Below are 24,698 nucleotides of genomic sequence, written 5' to 3' on the forward strand. Positions count from 1 at the left end.
GTGCTCTAGACCCAGATTCTTGCTATCCAAGCTCCCTTCTCGCTTCTCTACGAGGTATTAGAAGACTTTTCCTGCTCCTGCATCTCCCAGCCCTTTATTCGTCATGAGGATCGCCCCTCCTACTACCTCATTAGTATCTTGTCTTCCATTTGAGCATCTGCTCTTAGACCTGCATAACAAGAATGGTCTAGGAGAGAAGGTGGTAAGATGGGGTTTGGGGACTGGTGCACTCATGACCTTGTGAGTAAAACGGACACCACTCAGAATGGTATGTGGGGCAAAATAATTCCTGACACAAGGTGACAGCCCAACTGCTAATGATTTTACCAGTAGTGACCCGGGAAATAAATGCCCTCGAGGATGCAACGATTAGGTTATTTGAAACCAAAGCTTTCAAAGACAGCAGAGTTGGCTGGTTACTGCTAAGTGGTATTAGTGCCCTGCAGAGGGATGATGAGAAACTGCAGGTCCTTAGGAAGCAGTTCAAGGCTCAGAGTGAGAGCCAGCAGGCCTGCTATTCTCAGGTCAGGCCCTGGCTGGGAAAACCTTAGACCCTGAAATGTGAGACTAAAACATCCACGTGGATGCCCCGAACCCTCAGAACCTATCGGTGGTGTGGTATCGTCAAGCGGTGAGGGAAGGTTGACCTTCTGTTGACCTCTCTCTCCACTCTGCTGTCATGGGGAGTGGGGTGGGATCCTGGTTGTGGGTGTAATGGGCTGGCTGGGAGCCCCCCTCGGCAGGTGTACGGGCTGTCCCCACCCCCAGCTGGCAGTGCCATGACATTCACGAAAAGAGTGGCTAGCTGCTAGAATTAACATAAATTTCTGCACACACTGAGGATCTGTACTTTAAACACATTTAATGCACTTTCGTCTCTGAAATCCTGAGATGATGCATCCTTTCTCCCAGGATGGGTAGAACAGCTGGAAGGCATGGGGAACGGGTGTTAACCTTCTTACTGATGTGGAAGTAAACAAAGACCACCCAAATGAGAACACACAGAGGCTCTTTATTCCCAGCTTGGTCTAGCAAGAGAGTTAGTCGCCATCATTTGCACAGACTCAAAGGCAGGCAGGGAAGTAGGGAAGTTTTATAATGAAAAAAAGGGCTTCAGGTGTGGCCTCATTGGATGTTGTTGTCATGGGGAAACTGGAGGGGGTCTAATGAATAACACGTGAGGCATGTTATCTGCTTGGTTTGGGGACCGTGTTTGACTCTTTGGTTGATCTTGAGTTGGAAGCAGGGGCATAAAAGGAGAGAAGCTGGCAGTTATAGAGCAAGTCCTAACCATTCTGTGCCAGTTGCTGCAGTGGTTGTGGTTTAGTTTCCTGGCCTGGTTGCCACAGAAGTGGTGGGTCAAGTTCTGTCATCCCATGTGATCTGGCCACTGTCTATTTTTCTACTCAGTCTCTCACCAGGGCGGCTCCAACAGCTGCACCTTGGCACTTTCTCTTGTATTTGGTGCTCCTTTCCCCACATGCTACCCCATTCTCTTCCCCCGCCCTCTCCGAAATCTTTCCTTTGGGGGGCTGGGGGAAAGTAGGAGAGGGTCCTCCAAGGGCCAGCGCTTCCCGCATGCTACAAGATGCTGCAGAGATCTCTCCTCGAAGGCAACAGATGCCCTCCTTAGGAGCTGTCCCTGTCTCCCCTCCTTGGCTGCCAGGCCCATAACTAGAGTTAAATCCCAGCATAACCTGGCCGTGGATGGGCTGGGCTTGATAACAAAGGAAAGAAATTATACACTATAGGAGTTGTAGGAATCAGTCATACATGCCATACCGTGCAGAGCCTAAGGAGAGCCCCAGGACTGGATTTTGAAGGTTCTGGAATGTTGGCCTGAATCAGCAGTGCTTCAAGGACTTGGGAGAACTTTTTCACAACACAGGATTTTAAACCCTAGCAAAGAGTCCAGGGGGTGGGGTGAACTCATTTCTTGGGTGATGCTTACAGCCTGGAGACAGTGATGGACAAAGGCAACCAAAGTAGATGTGCCCGAGTTTCCGGGGCAGAGAATATTGCTGAGACAGACACGCTAGAGGGGTGGGGGGAGCCCAGAGGGCACATCACTGACCAAGACCATGAGGAATGTGCTGATGAAAGGGTCACCACCAACACCGCATTCAGTGGTGACTCTCCTTTGCAGTCCAGACCTTTTGATAAGATAAGTGGTCACAGAATGTGGCTCATTCTTATCCAAGGGAATGGTGGGGCCCTGAAATAATAGAGACCAGGTAGCAGGATCTAACTGCCAGAAGCCAAGAGTCTGTAACTGAGGTTCCATAATGATCCTCAAGGTCAGAGGGGCAGCTGAACGGCCTTGACCTGCAGGAAGTTGTGGATATGGTTATTAGAGCTTGGCATCGGAAGGGGGAACACAGATGGGCAGCCAATGAGGGCGTTGCTTCACATCTGCCAGCAGAAAAGGGAGAAATGGAGGTGCAGAAGGTTGGTGGTTGTCAGCCCAATAAAAATCATGATCTCTTGCTCGGTTCCTGGGCTCAGCCTAATTTTTTACATTAATAGACTTTACTTTTTAAAAAAATTTTATTTTATAGACTTTACTTTTTAGAGCAGTTTTAGGGTTACCGAGAATTGCTCTTTGCACAGGAAGTACAGAGAGTTTGGCATAACCCCTCTCCCCTGCTTCACCCCCACAGGTTCTCCTATTATTAGCATCTTGCATTAGTGTGGTATGTTTGTTAGAACTGATGAACCAATATTGCCATTATTATTCACTAAGGTCCATGGTTTACAGTAGGGTTCACTCTGTGTTGTGCAGGACTGGGTTTTAACAAATGCATAACGGCAGGTATCCACTTTCACAGTATCATATAGGATACTTTCAACACCCTAAAAATTCTGTGCCCCATCAATTTCTTCCTTCCTTGGAACCCTAGCAACTACTTATCTTTTCACTTTCTCTATAGTTTTTTTTTTAAATTACTTTGAAATCTTTATTTTTTAATTTTTTAAGCATCTTTATTAGAGTATAATTGCTCTACACTGGTGTGTTAGTTTCTGCTTTATAACAAAGTGAATCAGCCATATATATACATATATCCCCATATCTCCTCCCTCTTGCGTCTCCCTCCCACCCTCTCTATCCCACTCCTCTATAGTTTTGCCTTTTCTGAAATGTCATACAGTTGGAATCAAATCTTACTTCTTTTACTTAGAGTATTTAATTTCCTCCATGTCTTTTCGTAGCTCATTTCTTCTTATCACTAAATACTGTTCCATTGTATAGATGTACTACAATTTGTTTATCAACTCAGCTGTTGAATGACTTCTTCATATTTTCCAGTTTTTGGTGATGATAAATAAAGTGTTATAAATAACTTGTGTGGACCCAGTTTTCAAAAAATTTGGTTAAATACCAAGGAGTGTGATTGCAGGATCGTTAAGGTGGAGTGTGTTTAGTTTTGTAAGGAGCTGCCAAACTGTCTTCCACAGTGGCTGCGCTGTTCTGCACTCCCACCAGCAGGGCATGAGAGTTCCTCCTTTTTTGGATTTTAGCCATTTTAATAGATGTGTAGTATTATATCATTGTTTTAACTCACAGTGACCTGCACACGTGTTATGTTGAGCATCGTTTCATATGCTTATTTGCCATCTGTATATCTTCTAGGTGAGGTAACTATTCATACCCTTCCCTCATTACAATTTTTTCCCCAGATTTATGGAGATACAATTGATGTATAACACTGTGGAAGTTTAAGGTATCAAACATGTTGATTTGATGCATTTATATTATTGAAAAATGATTGCCACCATGGAATTAGCTAACACCTCTGTTATGTCATATAATTACCATTTCTTTTTTTGTGATGAGAACATTTAAGAGCTATCCTCTTAGCAATTTTCAGGTATTATTACTACAGTATTATTAAGTATAATTGCCATGCTGTACATCATATCCCCAGAATTTATTCATCTTTTAAGTCAAACTTTGTATGCTTTGACCAACATCTCCTCATTTCCCCCTTCTCCAGTCCCTGGTAATCACCCTTCTATTCTCCATTTCTATGAGTTCAGCTTTTTTGGATTCCATATACAAGTGGTATACACGATTTGTCTTTCTCTGTCTGGCTCGCTGCACGTAATGCCCTCAGGGTCCATCTGTGTTGTCCCAAATGGCGCCATTTTCTTCTTTCTCATGGCTGAACAATACTCCATTGTATACGTGCACCACATCTTCTTTATCCACTTATCTGTTGACACACTTAGGTTGTTTCCATATCTTGACTGCTGTGAATAACGCTCCAATCACTATGGGTGTGCAGAGATGTCTTTGATATCTGGTTTTCATTTCCTTTGGATATATACCCAGAAGTGGGATTACTAGATCATATGGTAGTTTTAATTTTTTGAGGAAACTACATACTGCTTTCTAGAGTGGCTGTAACAGTTTACATTTCCAACAGTGCACAAGAGTTCCCTTTTTTCTACATCTTCACCCACAATTTTCTCTTGTCTTTTGATGCAACCATTCTAACAGGTGTGAGGTGATATCTCATTGTGATTTGGATTTGCATTTCCCAGGTAATGTTGAACACCTTTTCATGTACCTTTTGACCATTTATATGTCTTCTCGGGATAAATGTTTATTTGATTCTTCTGCCCTTTTTTTTTTTTTTTTGTGGTACGCGGGCCTCTCACTGTTGTGGCCTCTCACGTTGGCGGAGCACAGGCTCCGGATGCGCAGGCTCAGCGGCCATGGCTCACGGGCCCAGCCGCTCCGCGGCATGTGGGATCTTCCCAGACTGGGGCATGAACCCGTGTGCCCTGCATCGGCAGGTGGACTCTCAACCACTGCACCACCAGGGAAGCCCCTGCCCATTTTTTAAATTGGATTATTTGTGGGGGGTTTTGTTATTGAGCTGTGTGAGTTTTTAAAAAAATATATTTTGGATATTAGCTTTTATCTGATATGTGATTTGCAAATATTTTCTCCCACTCCATAGGTTGCCTTTTCATTTTGTTGTTGGTTCCCTTTGCTTTGCAGAAGGTTTTTAGTTGATATAGTCCCACTTGTTTAGTTTTGCTTTTGCAGCCTTTGTTTTTGGTGTCAAATCCAAAAACAAACAAACAAAAAATTGCCAAGACCAACATCCAGAAGCTTACTCCCTGTGCTTTCTTCTATGAGTTTTATGGTTTCCGGTCTTGGATTAAAGGCTATAATCCATTTTTCTTTTGTCCATTTTTGAATTAGATTTTTTTTAGTTGTTGAGTTTTCAGAGTTCTTTGTTATATTGGATTACAAGTCTTTTATCAGATAAATGTTTTGCAAAGATTTTCTCTCAGTCTGTGGCTTGTCTTTTCATTCACTTAACAGAATTTCAGAGACATATTTTTAATTTTAATAAAATCAAACACCCATTTTTTTTCTTTTATGTATAGTGCTTTGGGTGTTATATCTAAAAAGTCATTGCTAAACCCAAGGTCACCTAGATTTTCCCCAATGTTATTTTCTAGAATTTATAGTTAAACTTCTTACGTTTAGGTTTATAATCTATTTTGAGTTAATTTTCATGAAAGTTCTAAAGTCCATGTTTATATTAATATTTTTTTGCATGTGGTTGTCCAGTTTTTCCAACACATTTGTTGTAAAGGTTATTCTTTCTCCATTGAATTGCCTCTGCTCCTTTGTCAGAAACCAACTTACTGTACTTGTGTGGGTTTATTTCCAGACTCTCCATTCTGTTCCATTGATTAATTTGCCTATTCTTTTACCAGTACTACATTGTTTTGATTACTGTAGCTTTATACTAACTTGTGAAGTCAGGTGGTGTATTCACACTGTTGTGAAGTCTTCCAGTGTTGTTGTTCTTCAGTATTGTGTTGGTTATTGTGGATCTTTGCCTTTCCATATGAACTTTAGAATTACTTTGTGGATATTCATAAAATAGCTTGGTGGAATTTTGATTAGAATTGTGTTGAATCCATACATCAAGTTGGGAAGAGCTGTTAACAACATTAAGACTTCCTATCCATAAACATGGGATATCTCTCTATATAGATTTTCTATGATTTTTTAATCAAAATTTTATAGGTTTCTTTATACTACTCTTGTACATATGTTTTTAGATTTATATCTATACATTTCATTTTTTGGGTGCTAATAAAAATAGTTCTGTGTTTTTAATTTCAAATGCTAATTGTTTATTTCTGGTATATAGGAAATCAATTAACTTTGTATATTAACCTTGCATCCTGCAACCTTACTTCAACCACTTATTAGTTTCAGGGGTTTTTTATGTGTGATTTTTAAAAGATTTTCTACATGTAAAATTATGTCACCTGTGAACAAAGGCAGTTTTATTTCTTCCTTCCCAATCAGTATATCTTTTCTTTTCTTTTTTTGTCTTACTGCATTAGCTAGGTCTTCCAGTGTGATATTGAATAGGAAGAGAGGACATCCTTGCCTTGTTTCTAATCTTAGGGAGAAACACCTAGTTTCTCACCATTAAGTATGATGTTAGCTATAGGTTTTTGGTAGATGTTCTTTATCAAGTTGATAATTTCTTTATTTTCTAGTTTTCTGAGAGTTTTTATTATAATTAATGTTGGATTTTGTCCAATGCTTTTACTGCATCAGTGGATATGATCATATAACTTCTTTAGACTCTTGATGTGATAGATTATATTAATTGATTTTTGAATATTGAACTGATTTTACATACCTGGAATAAATTCCACTTGGTAATATATACAGTGGCATATAATTATTTTTATACATTTTTGGATTTAATTCTCTAGTAGTTCGTTGAGGATTTTTATATCTATGTTCATGAGAGATTGGTTTGTAACTTTTCGTTCTTTTACTGTCTTTGTCTGATTTTGGTAATAGGGTAATGCTATCCTCACAGAATAAGTTAGGAAGCATTCCCTCTGCTTCTGTTTTCTCGAAGAGATTGTAGAGAATTGGAATAATTGAAAGGACTACTTCTTTTATCAAGGGAAGGTGGAGGGGAGGGCTAAGGGATTCGAAGTACTTGCAGTCATTGCAGTCATCTGAATCCTCAGAGTGCATGACTTTCTTCACTTCTGGAAAAGTTTTATTTCAAATACTGCCTCTCCATTCTTTTTTTAAAATCTCCCCTGTAAGTTTCATTTAGTCATATTTTGGACCCTACCATGCTATGTTCCACAGTCTTAAACTATATTGTAAAATGTGTGCGTACATCTCTATGGTACATTTTGTACATTTAAAAAATACCTGTCTTCCAGTTCACTAAATTCTTTATTCATTTGTTTATTTTCTTCCTACTTACACCATCTACTTTTCTTTCATTCTCAGTGATTATATTCTTCCTGGTCACTTTAACAAAAGCATGGCTAGTCTCTTCTTCCTAGAGCTTATTTTAAAAATTTAATCTTTTTAACACTTGATACATAATTATTTTGTATTCACGATGACATACGGCCAATATATGACATTATCAGGTATCTAATTGTACCTTTGCTTATTTTTTTGTGCTGGCCCTGAGTCATAGAGTCTTGTTTGTCATTTGCTGGTTAATTTTTCGCTGTGAGCTCTTATTTGGATGGTCATAATCTATGGGAATCCTTATTGAAGGTGCCAGGAATTTTTTTCCTAGCATACTCTTCCTCTGGCTTTCTGTAGTGATAGCACTTCTATTTCCCTATCTTATGTAAATAGAAATCTTTTAATGACCTTTCTCAGTTCATCTTTCAAGATTAGGGTTCTGGGTCACTTTAATCTGCAATAGAGCTTCAGTATTTACTCACCCCTTCTTCTTGCATCTCATACTTTCTTTCAATGATTATTCCACATTAATTCTGGAATTTTCCTTAAAATATTCTTGAGGCCAGTCATTCAATAATAAACTCTGTTGCATTGGCTATGTCTCCTTCTATCTCCCTTTCAACTCTTGGGAATTTGCTCTGCATTTTGTAGGCTCAGGGCTCATTTATATATTTTATTTTATTTTATTTTATTTTATTTTTTGCGGTACACGGGCCTCTCACTGTTGTGGCCTCTTCCGTTGCGGAGCACAGGCTCCAGACGCGCAGGCTCAGTGGTCATGGCTTACGGGCCTAGCCGCTCCGCTGCATGTGGGATCTTCCCAGACCAGGGCACGAACCCATGTCCCCTGCATCAGCAGGCGGACTCTCAACCACTGTGCCACCAGGGAGGCCCCTCATTTATATATTTTAAAGCATTTTATATCTCACTCCATACAACATCTACCTTCTTTGTAGCTTGAGAGTTGGCTTATTTTTTTATAGAAAACATAATCCACTCTTTTTAAGACCAAATTAGAAGCAGTGTGTGTACATTTTTTATAAAGGTCGTATATGCACTTCCCAGGTTGTAAATCCTTGTAAGTTAGGTGTATTGTCTTATCTTTCATTGTATCTCTCCTATCTCCCTACACCCAATATCTAGTGTAAAGTAGGTGCTCAATCTTTTAAAAAAGATAAAACAGTATGTCATTTCTTTTTAAAATGAATTTGCTCTGTCACTTTGCCTCTTGGAAGTCTCATCCAGAAGCATTATAATTCAATTAAAATTATATAGTCAAGCTCCATCATTTGTGATCTTGGACAACTGAGTAATATTTTTTTTAAAGTAGAAGTAGGGAACAATGCAAGATGTTTTGGACATAATGAGACAATATGTATGATGCCCGCAGCCCAGTGTTACAGCACTGGATCTCTAAGACGTGTTAGCTTTCCTCAATAAACTAGATTAAAAAAACTCTGGTTGCTACCAGTTTATTTTTTTGCCCCTTTTGGTATATGTAGAGAAAAAGTGATAGAGAAATTATCAGTTGAATATAATTTTATCTTTTGGCAACAAAATATAAATTTACTTTATAAACTATTATACTACTGGATTATACTGATTTACCTTAGGTGCCACCATTCCAGTTCATTTCTTGTCTAAATGATGAATGGCACTTGAAACAGTATAGAGTAATGTTATTTTTAGTAGGTGGTAACAGTTAATAAAGGAGTTTCCCAGGTGAAACTAGGCAGTAAACAGCTATGACAGCAATGAAATATGTGATTTTTTTTTCTAAATGGAAAATAGTGAACGTATAAAATGTTACGGGACCTAAATTCAGAATCCGGATGTAAAACTGAAATGTTTCTGTGTTTGTGTGCCTTTTTACACTCTTGTGCTTCATCTTTCTCTTCCTTCTTCTTAACTTTTTCTCATTTTTACTCTCTTCCTTCCTTCCTTCCTTCCTTAAAAAGGAAAACCTGGAATGAGCTTTGATATGATGCATTCCTTATTTATTTAGTATAGGGGGATGGTGTAGTGCATTGCCAATGAAACACAAATTGCAATTTCAAAATCTAAAGGGCCTTTAAAAATAGCATGAGATTTAGAAATAGAAAAGCCACATTGAACACAAGAAATGTATATCTTATTTTTTCTTTTTGGATAAATATCTCTTCTTTTATTTCAGTGAGACAGCAAATTTGGGCCCTTTCTCTATATATCTTTTATGTAATGGCATTTAAAAATTTCACATCTTGGGCTTCCCTGGTGGCGCACTGGTTGAGAGTCCGCCTGCCGATGCAGGGGATATGGGTTCGTGCCCCCATCCGGGAAGATCCCACATGCTGCGGAGCGGCTGGGCCCGTGAGCCATGGCCGCTGAGCCTGTGCGTCCGGAGCCTGTGCTCCGCAGCGGGAGAGGCCGCAATGGTGAGAGGCCCGCCTACCGCAAAAAAAAAAAAAAAAAAAAAAAGTTCACATCTTGCATTTATTTACATGTGCCTAGCAAAAATTGAAATGATGGTAAGCCCTGATAAATTACATTCAATAAGGAATGACTTATTGAGCAACATCTATCTGCCAGGAACTTTGCAGGTAACTGGGGATACAATAGTGAGAAAGTCACAATCCAGCTCCAATCTTACAGACTAATGGAGGAATCACTGAAGTAAGCCTGCAATGACCACACCAGCCCCAGAAGTGCTAAGATCAGTGAGAAGAGAAGGCTGTGAGAGAACCCAGGAATGAAATTTAACTCAGCCTGAGAAAATAAGCCAGGATACTTTAGCAGTAGTCCTTGAAGCTGGAAACTAAAGAATAATTAGTGTTCACCTGGTGCTTGGGGTGGGAAAGGGATCTCAGATCAGGAGTCTAGAGGTGGCATGTTCAGAAAACTGCTAGTGTAATAACTGAGTAAGATCTTGACTGAGAACACAGAGGAAGATGTAATCAGCAGTGAACTGCGGAAGGTGAGCTGTGTTTGCAAGCCGTGCTAGAAAATATGGCGCTTCCGGAAATATGTAGGCGTGGCTTTATGCTTCAGAATTATCACTCTGCCTGAAGAATGGGAAACGAGTTTTGGGTAGTGGAAACATCTGGTTCAGGGTATTGCTGAGTTGAGAATTGATGGAGTCTTGACATATATAGAATGTGTGAGACTTGATGATTGATGGCTAGAACGGGTAAGGGTAGTCCAGGACCAACATATAGGTTCCTGGCTTGGCAAGATGGACAGCAAGAAGGCGCCGTTCACTGCAATATAGAATAGGGGAGTAAAGACAGACTGGTTGGTTGGGTGGGGGGAGGGAAGATGAAATTAGTTTTTGATTCAAGTAGACAAGTCAATTAGGCTATGTGTTGTGTGTGTGTGTGTGCTGGAAGAACACTTAAGATATTGGTTTGAGTAACATGTCATATCAGGACTTCAGATATAGATTGGGGAGATAACAACGTATAGATATTACTTGAAATTATGAGCATGAAGAGAAAACCTAGAAAAATGTATAATCTGAGCAGAGAGGAGGACTAATGTGGAACTATAAGGATAGTCAACATTTAAGAGATACACAAAGAGAGAAGTAGATGTGTTTCTTAGAATTCATTTACAAAGAGAGAGGTAAGGAGAATAAATATTTCTGAAATTGGAATGGAGCACAGAGCGATGAAATGCTAAATTGTGTGGAGTGGTCAATTGTAATAGGGCAAATTATGGATTTTCCTCCTAGAATTCTGAATGCTCATATCTTAGAATATTGTTTTTACTGAGTCATTTTTCTTAGAATATTTGGAAAATCTGCTTTCTTTGTATCTTCTTTAAAAGCACAGAAGGGTTTTCTGTCCCTGATCTATGGTTCTTTCCACCCTGCATTCTCCAGTCTCTTCTTATAGTCTTGGTGTCTCCGTCTCTTGCAGTTATAGTGCAGAAATTAAAAGAAGATACTTGAATAGAACTTCAAGATGCCTTTAAGAAATCAAATATAAAGGAATCTTTTGAATATTTAACTCCATATAATTTCTATAATTATTCACCTTCATAAAATGTTATTATTTATAATATAAAGTTCAGGTGTTCTGAACTTTAGTGTACTCTTCATTCTGAATATGGATCCTGAAATTGTATGTTTCACTTGTAAAAGCACATGAAGATGCATTGACATGAAAATCCGTGTACTGCAGAGGAAGAAACACTGCACCCGGTAGCAGGATATTTGAATTCCAGTTTCTAATACCAAATTACTGTGTTTCCTCATAAGTATCCCTTAACTTTCTTGTGTCCAAGTAATGTGATTTGGAAAATAATGATCCCCGATGTCCCTTCAGTTTTTAAAATCCTGTGGTTTTCAGTTTATCTAAGCAAACAATGCAAAGTTTCCATTCAGTGATAGAGGACAAGCATTTCATTCTCATGAAACAATTCTAATAATTGGGTCTGAAGTATTTGCATGAGTTTTAGTGACAATGTTTTAAATTACATGAACATGATTAAGCATAGGAATTAATATAGAACCTTTTTATGTTACTTATAACTTTATTGTAATTTTCCTCCCATTTATGTGCCTGCCCTTTAGTAGTTAATGCTATGTCCTGAAAGAAAAATTTATCATAAGGGCTTAAATTGTTTAAACATGGTATACATAGGGCAATAAACATCTGTGCTTAGCTAGATAGAGAAATGGTGCAATTGTTCAAGTTAAATATTTTCTAAAGACACTCCCCTGAAAGAGTAAATGAACTGCCTTGGACTCATTTGTTAAGAGTTGCGGATAGTTACCAGCAGTTTCAGTCATAAGAGGCAAATCTGGAAATCAAAAAATGGAGACAAGAGAAAGAATGTTTTTAATTATGAACGCACCCGTTACAACGGCCTGATCTCTAAGAAGACCTGTCAGACAGTGCTCCTCTGCCTGGCCAGAATGTTAGCTTTCCTGAAGGATGAAGCTTTTGGTACCCTTTGGGTTTCCTGCGTTTTCACCTCTGTACTGGTTCAGCAAGGAATGGAAGCCTTTCAGTGTGACAATGGGGTCTCCTTGCCTCCTGACAATGTGTGTGACTTCACAGATCAGTGTGGCGACATGAGCGATGAACAACAATGTAAGTTCCCTTCCTCTCCCTCCTCCAAGTCCTGTCCACCTTTAGTCCAGAGGCTGCTGAGCCGCCTGGGGAGGCTAAGACACCTGGCCCTGCACGGATCCCATTTATAGGCGTTTAGAGTCAGTCAGAAACTAAAATACTCTTTTTAAGAAAGAGATCCACAAATAAAAATAACTCTAATTAAATGGTATCAGATTGCTAAGATTCTAACTAAATGGGATGTATTTTGAATCAGTTTTACCGAGTATAAAGAAGGAGTGAAATGTAGAAAGGTAGCTTTTAATGGTATATCAGTGAAACAAGATTTGAAAGAAGCTTGTGACTGCAGTTTCAAAATGCTGTGATGGAAATTATGAGCTTAAGTTTGAGTTCAGTATGGGAATATTTGAAATGAAGTTTAGGTTGGGTGAGAAGATTTTATTTTTGCTTATAGGACACTACCACCAAGTGAGTTGGTACCTCTCATACACGGAGCATAAATGACTTATATCCTTTGATTCTAAGGCAGAGGAAAGAGTGCAAGCATCAGAGAGTGCAGGGCCTAGACTTGGATCCTGGGTAAACCATCTACTAACTGTGTGATTTTGAACCTCCAGTTTATTATAAGAGGTCATAAAGTGAGATAAACTGATCTCACTGGCAGGAAAATACTCCAGGTATAACATTAATAAAAGTTCACCAAGGGAAGATATGGGTAGAGACATGCATGTTTCTGTAGTTTCTATTATCAGTATCACATCCTGAAAGAAGACTGCATTTTAACAATGGAACTAGCGCCCTTCCTACAGTCACCTTTCATAAAAAACATTATCATACAATTAAATAGGTTCATTCATGTTGATTTTTAGTAACTGTTGTCAATTATTTAGAGGCACTGAGTCTAGTATTTTAGAGCAGTATGCTCAAACGTATTTTCTACTTTTTATTCAGATACTATATTAATTAGTGTTTACAGAATTCTTCATTTTTTTCTCCTACATAAGGTTCTACATGTTTGATTTTACCATTGTTGGAATTCTATTCAAATATTCAGTCGTTATTACTTTAAAACAAGAGGAGTGATTACTGAATAATTTCTTCCCTTTAGAAGGAAACAGGTGGAAGATTTTTCTCCCATAGTTTGGGAATTGTGATCGTGCTGTTTGATTGCACTTTGTGTTTAACAATTCCTAAGACAGGGATTCATTTTATATTTGTCCCATTTCCCCAGAGACGCTACATGTGGATGTGCTGTCCTTTCTCTGGCCTGTCTGGGGAAAGCCCTTGCTGTTCTTTGGTGAGCAGCTAAGATGAACCACTCGGTTGGTTTGACAAGAAATGCAAAGTCCCTTCCACCACTAATCCCTCTGAAGCTTCCTTTCTGCGTGGTTGCTGTGATAACATGCGTAGTCCTGCTTCAGGGAAAAGGTTAATGCGAAAGAAGGGGAAGCCGCCCAGTGGGCGAGGTCTCAGCTACATGAAAGATACTAATAAGCCCAGCCTTAGAGGAGAGTGAAGGAACAGATTTGTCGAATAAACAAATTTCATTTTAAATGTTACACTGGGAGGTCACCTTTTGGCTTTTTCGCTTTTCATTTCTGAGAAGTTTCCACTTTGGTATTTTATTTAAAATGGGATAACCTGTAGATAAAATTGAGAATCACTTTAAAGCGTGAGTTTCTTTTGTACCACTAGGGGGAAAATATTGTGGAGGAATAATGATGGCCAAGCAGTTTTTCTCTTGAAAATTTGTGATGCTAAAATTATAGACAAGATTTTTTTTTTTTTTTTACCGAAGCTGACTTTATAATGATGTTTCAGTAGTCACATTTCGGGAAAAAAATTAATCTGTGACCCTCTTTAAAGTACAAATGGTGTGAGCTTTAAAGAAATAGATTAATATGTTGACTTTTAAAATGAAATTGGCATAGTTGAAGTTGAAATTTGGATGCAACTGATAATAGTGTTTTTGAAAATTTGTTTATTTTACATGATGGACCTGTTTTTCAGAATACTTGAACCTATTATTTTAACTCGGTATTTTTTAAAGATATTAGATTTAAAAAGACTAAATCTTCACAATGAAACAAATTCTATTTATACACAATATTGAACACAATAAATCGTGAGCAAGAAAAATAATTTTTAGGTGTAACAACTATTTGGTTCTAATGTTGACAAGAATCTCTCTTTATTAGAATTTATTAATATCCTGAGCCAGGGAAGTACATGTTGTGGTACTGATCTGGGTATTTTTAAAAAATTATGTTTCTAGTGTTGCAATGTCTGCTTCTACGCAGAACCCCATTGCCTGGTCTTCCTCATTCTATTAAGCACAGCAATAATTTAGTTTCTCTTCTAGTAATTGTTCAGAATTATTTGATATATAAAGACTTTACTCTGTTTTAGTTTTACTCAACAGTAAAACAGTAATATTACCTATGTTGCTATTCAGATTCGAGTCAACCATAAGACTATAAACTGTACTGTTGATACAGTGTTACAATGTTGAGATATATCCCCTGCAGTGGGTTCCTACCACTGGAATATTACCAGAAAATACTCCAGTATTTTCTCAAATTACTCCAGTAATTAGATAATTACTGTAGCATACCTGAAGTTAGTATTAACATTAACTGTTCTATACATTTACTTTTAGAGCTAAAATTACTGTGACTCAAAATGGAAAAATATATTCAGTTAAATAATTTCTCCCCTACGTACATGTCTTGCTTAAGAACATTTCCATTTGGTCTATTTTTAATACTTTGATGAAATATATCAAAGTTTTGAAGTATTACCTAACTTCTTTTGCAAACTTTTTTGGATTTAGGAATAATAATTTTTTCAAAAGGTCTTTACTTCATATAAATCTAAATTTGTATGTGAAATGTGTGAAAATTACATTAGAGGTGCATTCTGAAAATCTGAGAGGTGGTAGTGTTTAATCAGATGATAGTAAGTACATTGTTTCTTCAGTAGGATGACATAAATGTCAACTACTTTTAAAAGTAGTTGTAGAAGTTCATTAAAATACTTGAAGATAAGCATTAATAGAGTGAAATGTGAGATTTCATGTGCAATATTTATCTTACCACTACATTGGATGCAAAATGTTTTAAACATATTTTTTATTAATCAACTAAAACTCCTATTCATCATAGCAAAATGTCTCAGTTTGGGCTATTATAACAAATTCTGTGAAATTTACTAATCTTGAAACAGTGTTATAGTTAAAATATGGTTTGGAAATCTTTTTCTCATGTGACAATGATGGTATCTATGTCAAATTCTTGCCAAAGATGTGCTCAATGGCTTGAGATTAAAGGCAACTATATGACAAGATTCCAACTTAAGTAATATTAGATAATTCTGGTGTGAGCTATGGAAGTTGTAATTCCATATGCTATCGCATACCTTTCTGATTTACAGTTTTTCCTGTTTTTGTTTCAATGAAACTAATAAAATTAGTTCAGTGTGAAAGATAAACATTTCCCAGATAAAAATTAATTAATGGTTTCACATTGCCAGGCCAAATAATAGCACTCTTTTGTGGAAATCTACTTTTGAGAATAAATTTTACTTTCATTTAATTGGACTATTTTGAATTTATTTCATCCTTTGCAGGAACTGGCCATTAATTTTTACATTAAATGAGAGTAAGGGAGGTAATTCTTTGTACAAATGTTATTATATGCTATCTACATGAAGGAAATCATTTTCTAAACAGTAAAATTTATGTAAAATTTTGTAACTATGTAATAAATAGCTTTCCTCAAGAAGGGAAGGAGATAAAAGCACTTAACAATCTTGGAATAGAAAGAAATTACCTTAACACACAAATGGCTGTATATGAAAAACCCACAACTAATGTCGTACTTAATGATGACAGACCGAAAACCCTCTTTCATCACTTCTGTCAACATAGTACTGGAAGTCTAAGCCAGAGCAATTAGATAAGAAAAAGAAATAAAAGCAATTCAGATTGGAAATGAACAAGTCACATTATCTCTGTTCACAGAAAATGGGATTCTAAATGTAGAAAACTCCAGAAGTCTATGAAAAGAATGTCAGAACAAAGAAACAAATTAAGCAAAGTTGCAGGATTCAAAATCAACACACAAAAATCAGTTGCATTTCTGTGCACGAACGAACAATCTAAAAAGGAAATAAAACAAAGTCCATTCATAATAGCCTCAAACAATATAAAATACTCAGGACTAAACATAACGAAGGTTATGAAAACAAAAAATTGTTGCTGGAAGAAATTAAAGAAGATGCAAATAAATGGAAAGACACCTCATGTTCATGGATTGGAAGAATTAATATTGTTTAGATGTCAGTAGTACCCAAAGTGATCTATAGATTCAAAGTAATCCCTCTCAAAATCCCAAGAATATTTTCTGCAGAAATAGTAAAATTCATCCTAGAACGCATATGGAATCTTAAGGGACCCTAAATATCCAAAACAATCTTGAAAAAGAACCATCTTATAGCCCTCACACTTAATGATTTCAAAACTTACTACAAAGCTACAGTAATTAAGAATATGGAATTGGCATAAAGACAGACACATAGGCCAATGAAATACAATAGAGAGCCTAGAAATTAGCTGTCTCATAGATGGTCAGATGATTTTTGACAAGGGTGCCAAGACCATTCAATGGGGAAAGAATAGTCTTTTCAACAGTGTGGTAAAAACTGGACATCTGTATGCAAAAAGATTAAACTTGGACCCCTACCTTACAGCATATCCAAAATTTACTCAAAATAGGTTAAAGACCTAAATGTAAGAGCTAGAACTATAAAACTCTTAGAATAAAACACAGGGGAGAAGCCTCATAACATTGGATTTGGCAATGATTTTTTGGCAATCACAGGCCACAAAGAAAAACTAAATAAATTACAGCTCATCAAAATGAAAAACTTTTGTGTATCAAAGGACACTATCAGAATGAGAAGTCAATCCATGGAATGGAAGAAAATGTTTTCAAACTATATATCTAAGACATTGACATGCAGAATAAATAAAGAACTCGTACAATTCAACAACAAAAAACAAGCAATGAACAAAGGACCTGAATGGACACTTCTCTAGAGAAGATATCCAGATGTCCAATAAGCACATGAAAAGATATTCAATATCATTGATCATTTGGAAAATGCAAGTCAAAACCACAATGAGATACCACCTCACATCTATTGGGATGGCTATTATAAACAAACAAACAAAACCCAAGAAAATAACAAGTATTGGCAAAGATGTTGAGAAATTGGAACACTTGTGCATTGGTGGTGGGAATGTAAAGCCTTTTTGCTTCTGTGGAAATGGTATGGCAATTCCATTCAATATTAGAAATAGAATTACTGTATAATACAGCCATTCAAATCTGGAGACATATCAAAAAGAAATGAAAAAAGGGACTCCAACAGATTTTTGTACACCCATGTTGATAACAACCTTATTCCCAAAAGCCAAAAAGTGGAAGCAACCCAAGTATCCTCCAGCAGGTGAATGCATAAATAAAATATGGTAGATACGTAAGTGGAATATTATTCAGCTTTAAAAGGAAGGAGATTCTGACACATGCTACAACATGGCTGAACCTTGAGGACAATTATACTAAGTGAAATAAACCAATCACAAAAGGACAAATATTGCATGATTCCACTTACATGAGGTACCTGGAGTAGTCAAATTTTTAGACAGAAAGTAGAATGGTGGTTCCGAGGGGCTGAGGGGAGGGAGGAATGAAAAGTTTCCGCTGGGGAAGATGAAACAGTTGTGGACTTGGATGGTAGTGATGGTTGCATATCAATGTGAATTATTGTTTTTATCACAGAACTATATACGTGAAATGGTTAAAATGATGCATTTTATATTTTGGCACAGTTTTCCAAGAAAAGCAGGATTTAACATTAGGAAAGTCTACAACTGTGCCTCATAGAACTTTCAGGAGGAAAAGAAACGTGCATTATTAATACAGGCCCAGGCAAAATTGTGAAATAAATGGCTTGCTTTTAATACCTTCTACCTCTCCTTTTTAGAGTTCTCCTAACTCTTACAGTTTCCCTGTCTTCTAAGAACTTTATATTGTGATGATCTATCCATACTAAGTTAATCCCGAGTTCTGCATCAATTTCTTCACCACTACCACTATTAAAATTTTTTTCTATTCCTTACCATTTTCTCAGAAGCATGCCCTATGTTAACTATCACTTGAGGATATAGTTTAATATTTTTCTTCACTTATGGTGTTAATGATTGAATCCACGAATGGCTCTGCAGTAAAATTTTAATGAGAGAATCTGGCATGGTGGAAGCCAATTCAGAAGATAATTGGGTCTTCCAAGCAACCTCAAAGCACAACATGGAGATACCCTCTCTTTTTCGCTGCAGTATGCTGGACCTGTGGGATCACAAAATTAAAAACAAAATGATGAGTTGCTCAAGTTCAAAAAGCCGAGGAACATGGATTCTCCTAAGTTCCTGCATCTCATTCCTCCCATTCCATATGTTGTCCAACTGCAGCGTGGCTGTGGTAGGAGGAATATCCCCACGCAGACACACTTTAGTATAGTAAGTACTATCAGATTTGAATGTAGATGTGGGGGATGCGAGAGTATAAAAGGCAAATCAACCCCAATTCAGGAAAAATTGTTCAAATGGTTTAAAATACACAGTTCTCTACTGGGAGGAAAATGAATACTTAGAAAATTTTCTGATGCATTTTTGAATAATCTGGCAGTTATGAGAAGTTCATGATTGCTTTTTTAATAACAATTAGTTGAAAAATGTATGCTCATTAGATTCATTTTGTAACAAAAGGAACCCCTGTTGAGACTATTCAGAAATAAAAATGTTTCGTTTAGCTATTTTTCTAGTTCTAACACTTCCAGAATACATCATCATCATCCTTGTTTATTAAAGAGAACAAAGGACATTGGAAACAGACATCAACTAAGTAATTGTAATGCAAGGTAATTTCTTGGTATTTGAAAACTGTTTGACACCTATGTGAGTGTGTGTGTACATTTCATACACATAATTGCTGAAATATGGTGATAAAAAATAGTTTAGAATATTTTGTAATCACAAGTAGATCATTGGAAAGAGACTTGAAAACATACATACTTACGAAGATACACATGCATAACTAGTTGAATGACATGCACATTCATATATAAATAACTATATAATTTAGTTCATTTTCTGTTTAACCAGCTTCCCTGGACCACTAGGGGTCCATGAGGTAATGATTGGGATATTCTGGATATTCTAAATATTTCAAAGGCCTTAAGGCAATTGTAAATTTAAGCACGGTATGATTCACAGACTAATCAAGTTTCTCAGCTTTTAGATAGAATGACATGAATTCTGCCTGGAAATACTGGTTTCCTCAGTACTAGAAACTCTGACAGGCCTCTAATTCTAGAGGTAAAAGTGGGTTAGTGGCTTAACAATGAGACCTTGGAACAGAGCTTTAAGAATTCAGGGTCTGGAGTCAAAATAGACCTGGTTCCAATCTTGGCTCCAACGTTCACTGGCTGCCTGCTTCGTAAGGGTTTTTTGCGGAGTAAATAAACTACCGCACTTAGAATGCCTAGCACTGATCTCCCTCAGTAAATCGTGGCTATGAAGATACCTGTTAACATTACAGAATACAGCTGCTTTGTAAAATCTTTCAAAATAAGGAATCTAGGACTGAAAATAATAAAATAGACCATTGGTAATAAAGCAGGTTTAGATAATGTTTAAAAGTGTAGTTTCTAATTCAGCTTTCAGTACTCACATGGATGTTCTCAAGGATATGCACCAGATGTATTATTACTAAGTAATATTCTTCCGAAATGTGACTAAAAATTATGTTTTTGTGACTGGGTTGCCAGGCACTGTCTATCTATTAATCAGAATAACCACCGTGGCTAATGCAACCAGTTAGCACAAGAACAAGCTTGTCAAAGGAACATCTCCAGTTACTAAGAGCTACAACCCAGGGACGGTATAGTTGCCATTGAATTAATCTGTTTTTTTAGAGAGTGACATTTACAGATGGTGGATAATGGAATAAAGCCCTCCTTGGTGGGGGTGGTTATTGTGAGCAACCAAGTGTCCAGGTCTTTCTCCCTCTCCCAAGCCTCTTGGATCACTTATACCAAGAGAAAAAGAAAAGAAAAAAAAAAAGCCAGAAAATGCCTTGTTGTGATTAAAAACACCAGGGATTTCAAGAACATTGAGATTCAACAGGGAGGCGCTTTGCTTAATTCCAGGGTTCCGTCGCAGCCACAATGGCTGAATTTGTATCAGAGGGTCCTCTCTGAAATGGTCTGCCCAAACCTGAAATTCTGATATGGCTGGAACATTAAGGTGGATGTGAAGATGTAACCTTAATAATAATGCCTCATATTTTGTGGTGCCTAAGAGTTGTATTTATATATATATTATGTCATAAGATTCTCACAGCAGTCATTTGAGGGAGAAAGGGCAGCATGCCATTATTTCAATTTCATAGGTGAAGAAAATGGCTTGGTGTGGTTAAGTGGTTTAGCAAGGCCCTCAGTTAATAAGAGACAAAATCAAGATTAGGTCCTCAGTCTTCTGACCTCATGAGTGGCATTCTTTCTGTATGACCACACTGGTTTTTAATATGTGGTGATTTATTTGAATGTCATATGCAAAAAAGCTTTGCATTGATGAAGTAGACTTAAATTGTGAGAAATTATCCTGATGTTAATCTCTTTGTAATTTGTTCCTAAGCTTTCTTTTTCACCTATTGTTTTATTTCTTAAAAAGCCACATGTGGGGTTGTGAAAGTGGATTTCTTTTTTCTCCCATTAGGCTCAAACTATGAAAGATGTGATTTTGAGGATGGACTCTGTAGTATGATGCAAGATCAGAGTCTGCGACTTGGCTGGGCAAAGAGGAGTGGGATAACTGGCCCATCACCTCCATTTCATGACCACAACGGTGATATGTCTGGTAAGTGCTTTGAACTTTTTTTTTTTTGGTCAAGTGGTTGGTAAGGGCAGTAGAATCAGAGCTGATGGTTAGATATTAAGGATGATGATGTCTAATTTTATACATTCTTTAACTATATTCAAGATATTTATGATTCTAAAATGTCATATTAGATACTTATAATTGGGTTCCTGGGACCTCAAAGGTCTATCTAGATAATAATTGGGATTTTCTAGCTATTTTGACTCTGTAAGGAAACTGTGAAATTTAAACATAGTACTCCATAGGTTAATTTGTCAAATATCTTTGCTTTTGTTTAGACTGATTTTAGCTTTCTCTAGTAATACTTGAATTCTTCGGCTGACTAGAAAGCTCTGATGGGAGTTCTGGAGGCAGACATTTATTCATTTCTTTAGTTGTTAACTAATGAAGTTCATTCACGTGCCATTTTATACCAGGTGATTAAGATATTTTAGTAAAGCAAAAACTGACTTCTGTGCCTGCCTTCACCTGATGGCCTTACACATGGTATGAAAAGAGGTAATCTTTTGCCTGGCATAACTAATTGAAGGCTGGTGATTTTTTAATAAAATTTATACTTTTCTCAAATAAATACAACTAAATGTTAAATATGAGTATTCCCTAGAGACAATTTAAAGTGATTAGATGTTAGTGGTTTGGAAATGTTTACATAAATACTATACATGTGGTTAGAATTCTGGTGCTGTCACTAGCTATATAATCTTGAGCAATTTACTTTGTTAAACCTTGGTTTTCTCAACTCTAAAATCTATCATAAGATAGGATTTGAGAGCTAAGTAAGATATTGTAAGTAGAGCTTGTCATAAAATACCTGATAAAAGTTGATGTTTAGTACATTTCTGAATAATTTTGGTGTTCCTAATTTTAACTCTTATGTAAGTAAAATGGAGTTTATTGTCCTTGGCTTTGATGACAAAAGTAAGTTTTAAAAAAGAGTGTTTAACAATTGTTAGGAATAAGCCAACTTTATCACTAAAAATAAAAACGGGGGGAGCCAGACTTCACAAACAGGACCGACTCACTGCAATTACATGAAACATTTATTATGGATACAGTTGTGTTAGATGGTGATATTAAATCTGGTTCCCAAATTTTAGCCATTGTAATTCCATTTCCCTTTTAGAACCTCCTCACTGTTTTTTCCTTTTACTTAGAGGAAGATTTTTCACAGTATACAGCTACTTACCTTAGTCTCCATCATGGGCAGCATACTTGATATTTTCTTTTTATGTTATATGTGGCTCTGATTCTCTTCTTCTTGCCACCTCGTCTTGAAGTTAGACAACATCAGGGTCTCCACCCCTTTTCTTTTCTCCTCCATTTCCTCCCTCTTTCTTTCTTCCTTCTCTTTTCTTATTTTGCCATTTGATAGCCTAGTAAAGAGATAAAATGGGATCAATTCACATCAAAATTGAAATGTTATATAGGCAGACACTATCTTAGCTATATCGCTTGGTTTAATTTAAGATCTCTGGAGTCAGACTGGTTGTGTATGAACACTGGCCCTGCTAACCTGCTAGCTGTGTGGTCTCAGTTTCCTCATCTGTAAAATGGAAATAATAATAATACTATAAGCCTCATAGGGAAAGAGGGGCAAAATGTTGCCTAGCATAATAATTGAAGGCTAGTGGTTTTAATAATAGTGATGCATCTCTTATAACTACAATTAAATGTTAAAATATGAGTATTTCCCTAGAGACTGCTTTAAATAAGCAAATGTTTTGCCTTCAGATATAAGGTGCTTGAAAATGTTTATGGAAAAAGTAGTCATGCTGGAATCTTGTCTCCATTCAACAATCCTTATTTCATGAGTAGTAATAAAATTTTTGATTAACTTACACTTGAAATAATTTGTCAGTGCTCCAGATTAATATCTTTCATCATGTAATCAATGCCTTGAGAAGTTTTCAGAGCTAAGTTTGAAAATCTATTAGAACATTAAAAACATCACTGTGTCAATATTTGAAGTCTACTAAAGCTTGAGGCAAAGTGATTAAGATGTAGTATTGGTTTTTAAAAGTGTATAACATTGTAATTAGATAAAATAGTATCATTACACAAATTCAAATATATCTTTGCAATGATAGTAAAACTTTTTTAAAAGAATGGAATATAATAGTTTTTCTTATAAGAATATAAAAGTTTTTCTTATAACAAATATGAGTTTTTCTTAATTCTTATAAAAATAGTTTAAAATAATTCTAGAATTCAGCTCATGGTAAAGGTGATACGTGAGGTTTTTAAAATATATAGTTCTCTGTAAACCTAAACTGTATAGGTTATCAAAGATAAAAGACATTATTTGGAAAGTTAATATTTCCTTTTATACCACAGATTATTTTTCTTATTTGGGTATTTAAAATTAGGTTTAAATGGGATTATGAGAACTTATTTTAACCAATTGCTAAATTGGGTCTAAAACCCATATATTATATTATGAAACACACACACTATTAAACAGCATCCAGTCTTTTTATTTTGTTCTAGGGAGGTATGATGATCATAGTCTAGGACTGGAGGTCCTTTGCTATCCTCCACAGACACACCTGCAGGACCCATTTCTGCAGCATTTCTTTGGTCATGTGGGATTGTTTGGCAGCACATAATAGCTTTGAAAGTTTCATCTACACTGTGTTTCTTAATTTATGGCCGTATTAGCTCTATCTTGCCTAGTAAGCTATGAACAGGATCTATGAACCCACTTATTTTTTTATTTGTATGTTCCCCCAACAAGAGTTTATTATAAAAATTTTCAAGAATGTGAAAAAGTTTGAAAAAACTTACTGCGACTAACCATATACCTACCACTTAGGTTATATAATTAAAATTACTATTCTATGTTTGTTTTATCAATATCTATCCATCCACCCAACCCTTTCTCCATCCATCAATCTGTCATATTTTCTATGCATTCAGAGAAAGTTGCAGGAATAACTTTACCGCAAATACGGCAACATGGTATCATTAACTAGACGCAGAGATCAACAAACCATGTCCTGTGGGTCATTTTCCTATTTTTGTAAATACAGTTCTAGTGGAACACAGCCATGCCCATTCATTCACAAATTGTCTGTGGCTGCTTTTGTACTACAGTCTTGGAGTTGAGTGGTTGTGACAGTGACTGTATGTCGACAAAGCCTAAACTATTTGGTCCCTTAAGAAAAAGTTTGTCCTTGTGCTGGAGTTAGGTATTCATTACAGTTCTTTTTTTTTCCCTTTGAAGTAAATCTTACGTTATATGAAAATACCAGTTTAAGTGTATCAATACTATTGGATAAGTTCTGACAAATGCATTCACCTGTGCAACTCAAACCCCTAACAAAATGTGAAACATTACTGTCACACCAGAGAGTCCCCTCAGGTCCCTTCC

At 36.7% G+C, this 24,698-nt stretch overlaps 1 protein-coding gene across 1 annotated transcript in view; it reads left to right on the forward strand.

The window, feature by feature from the left end:
* The first annotated feature begins 207 nt into the window (after positions 1-207).
* Positions 208-24,698, forward strand: part of MALRD1 (MAM and LDL receptor class A domain containing 1) — a 596,783-nt gene continuing 572,292 nt past the window's right edge. The window contains exons 1-3 of the mRNA XM_067730697.1: positions 208-268; positions 12,013-12,348; positions 21,167-21,307. Coding sequence (XP_067586798.1) covers positions 208-268; positions 12,013-12,348; positions 21,167-21,307 — 538 coding nt within the window. The remainder of the gene's footprint in view (positions 269-12,012; positions 12,349-21,166; positions 21,308-24,698) is intronic.

The sequence above is a fragment of the Pseudorca crassidens genome, chromosome 1 (assembly GCF_039906515.1).
Source record: "Pseudorca crassidens isolate mPseCra1 chromosome 1, mPseCra1.hap1, whole genome shotgun sequence".
NCBI lineage: Eukaryota > Metazoa > Chordata > Mammalia > Artiodactyla > Delphinidae > Pseudorca > Pseudorca crassidens.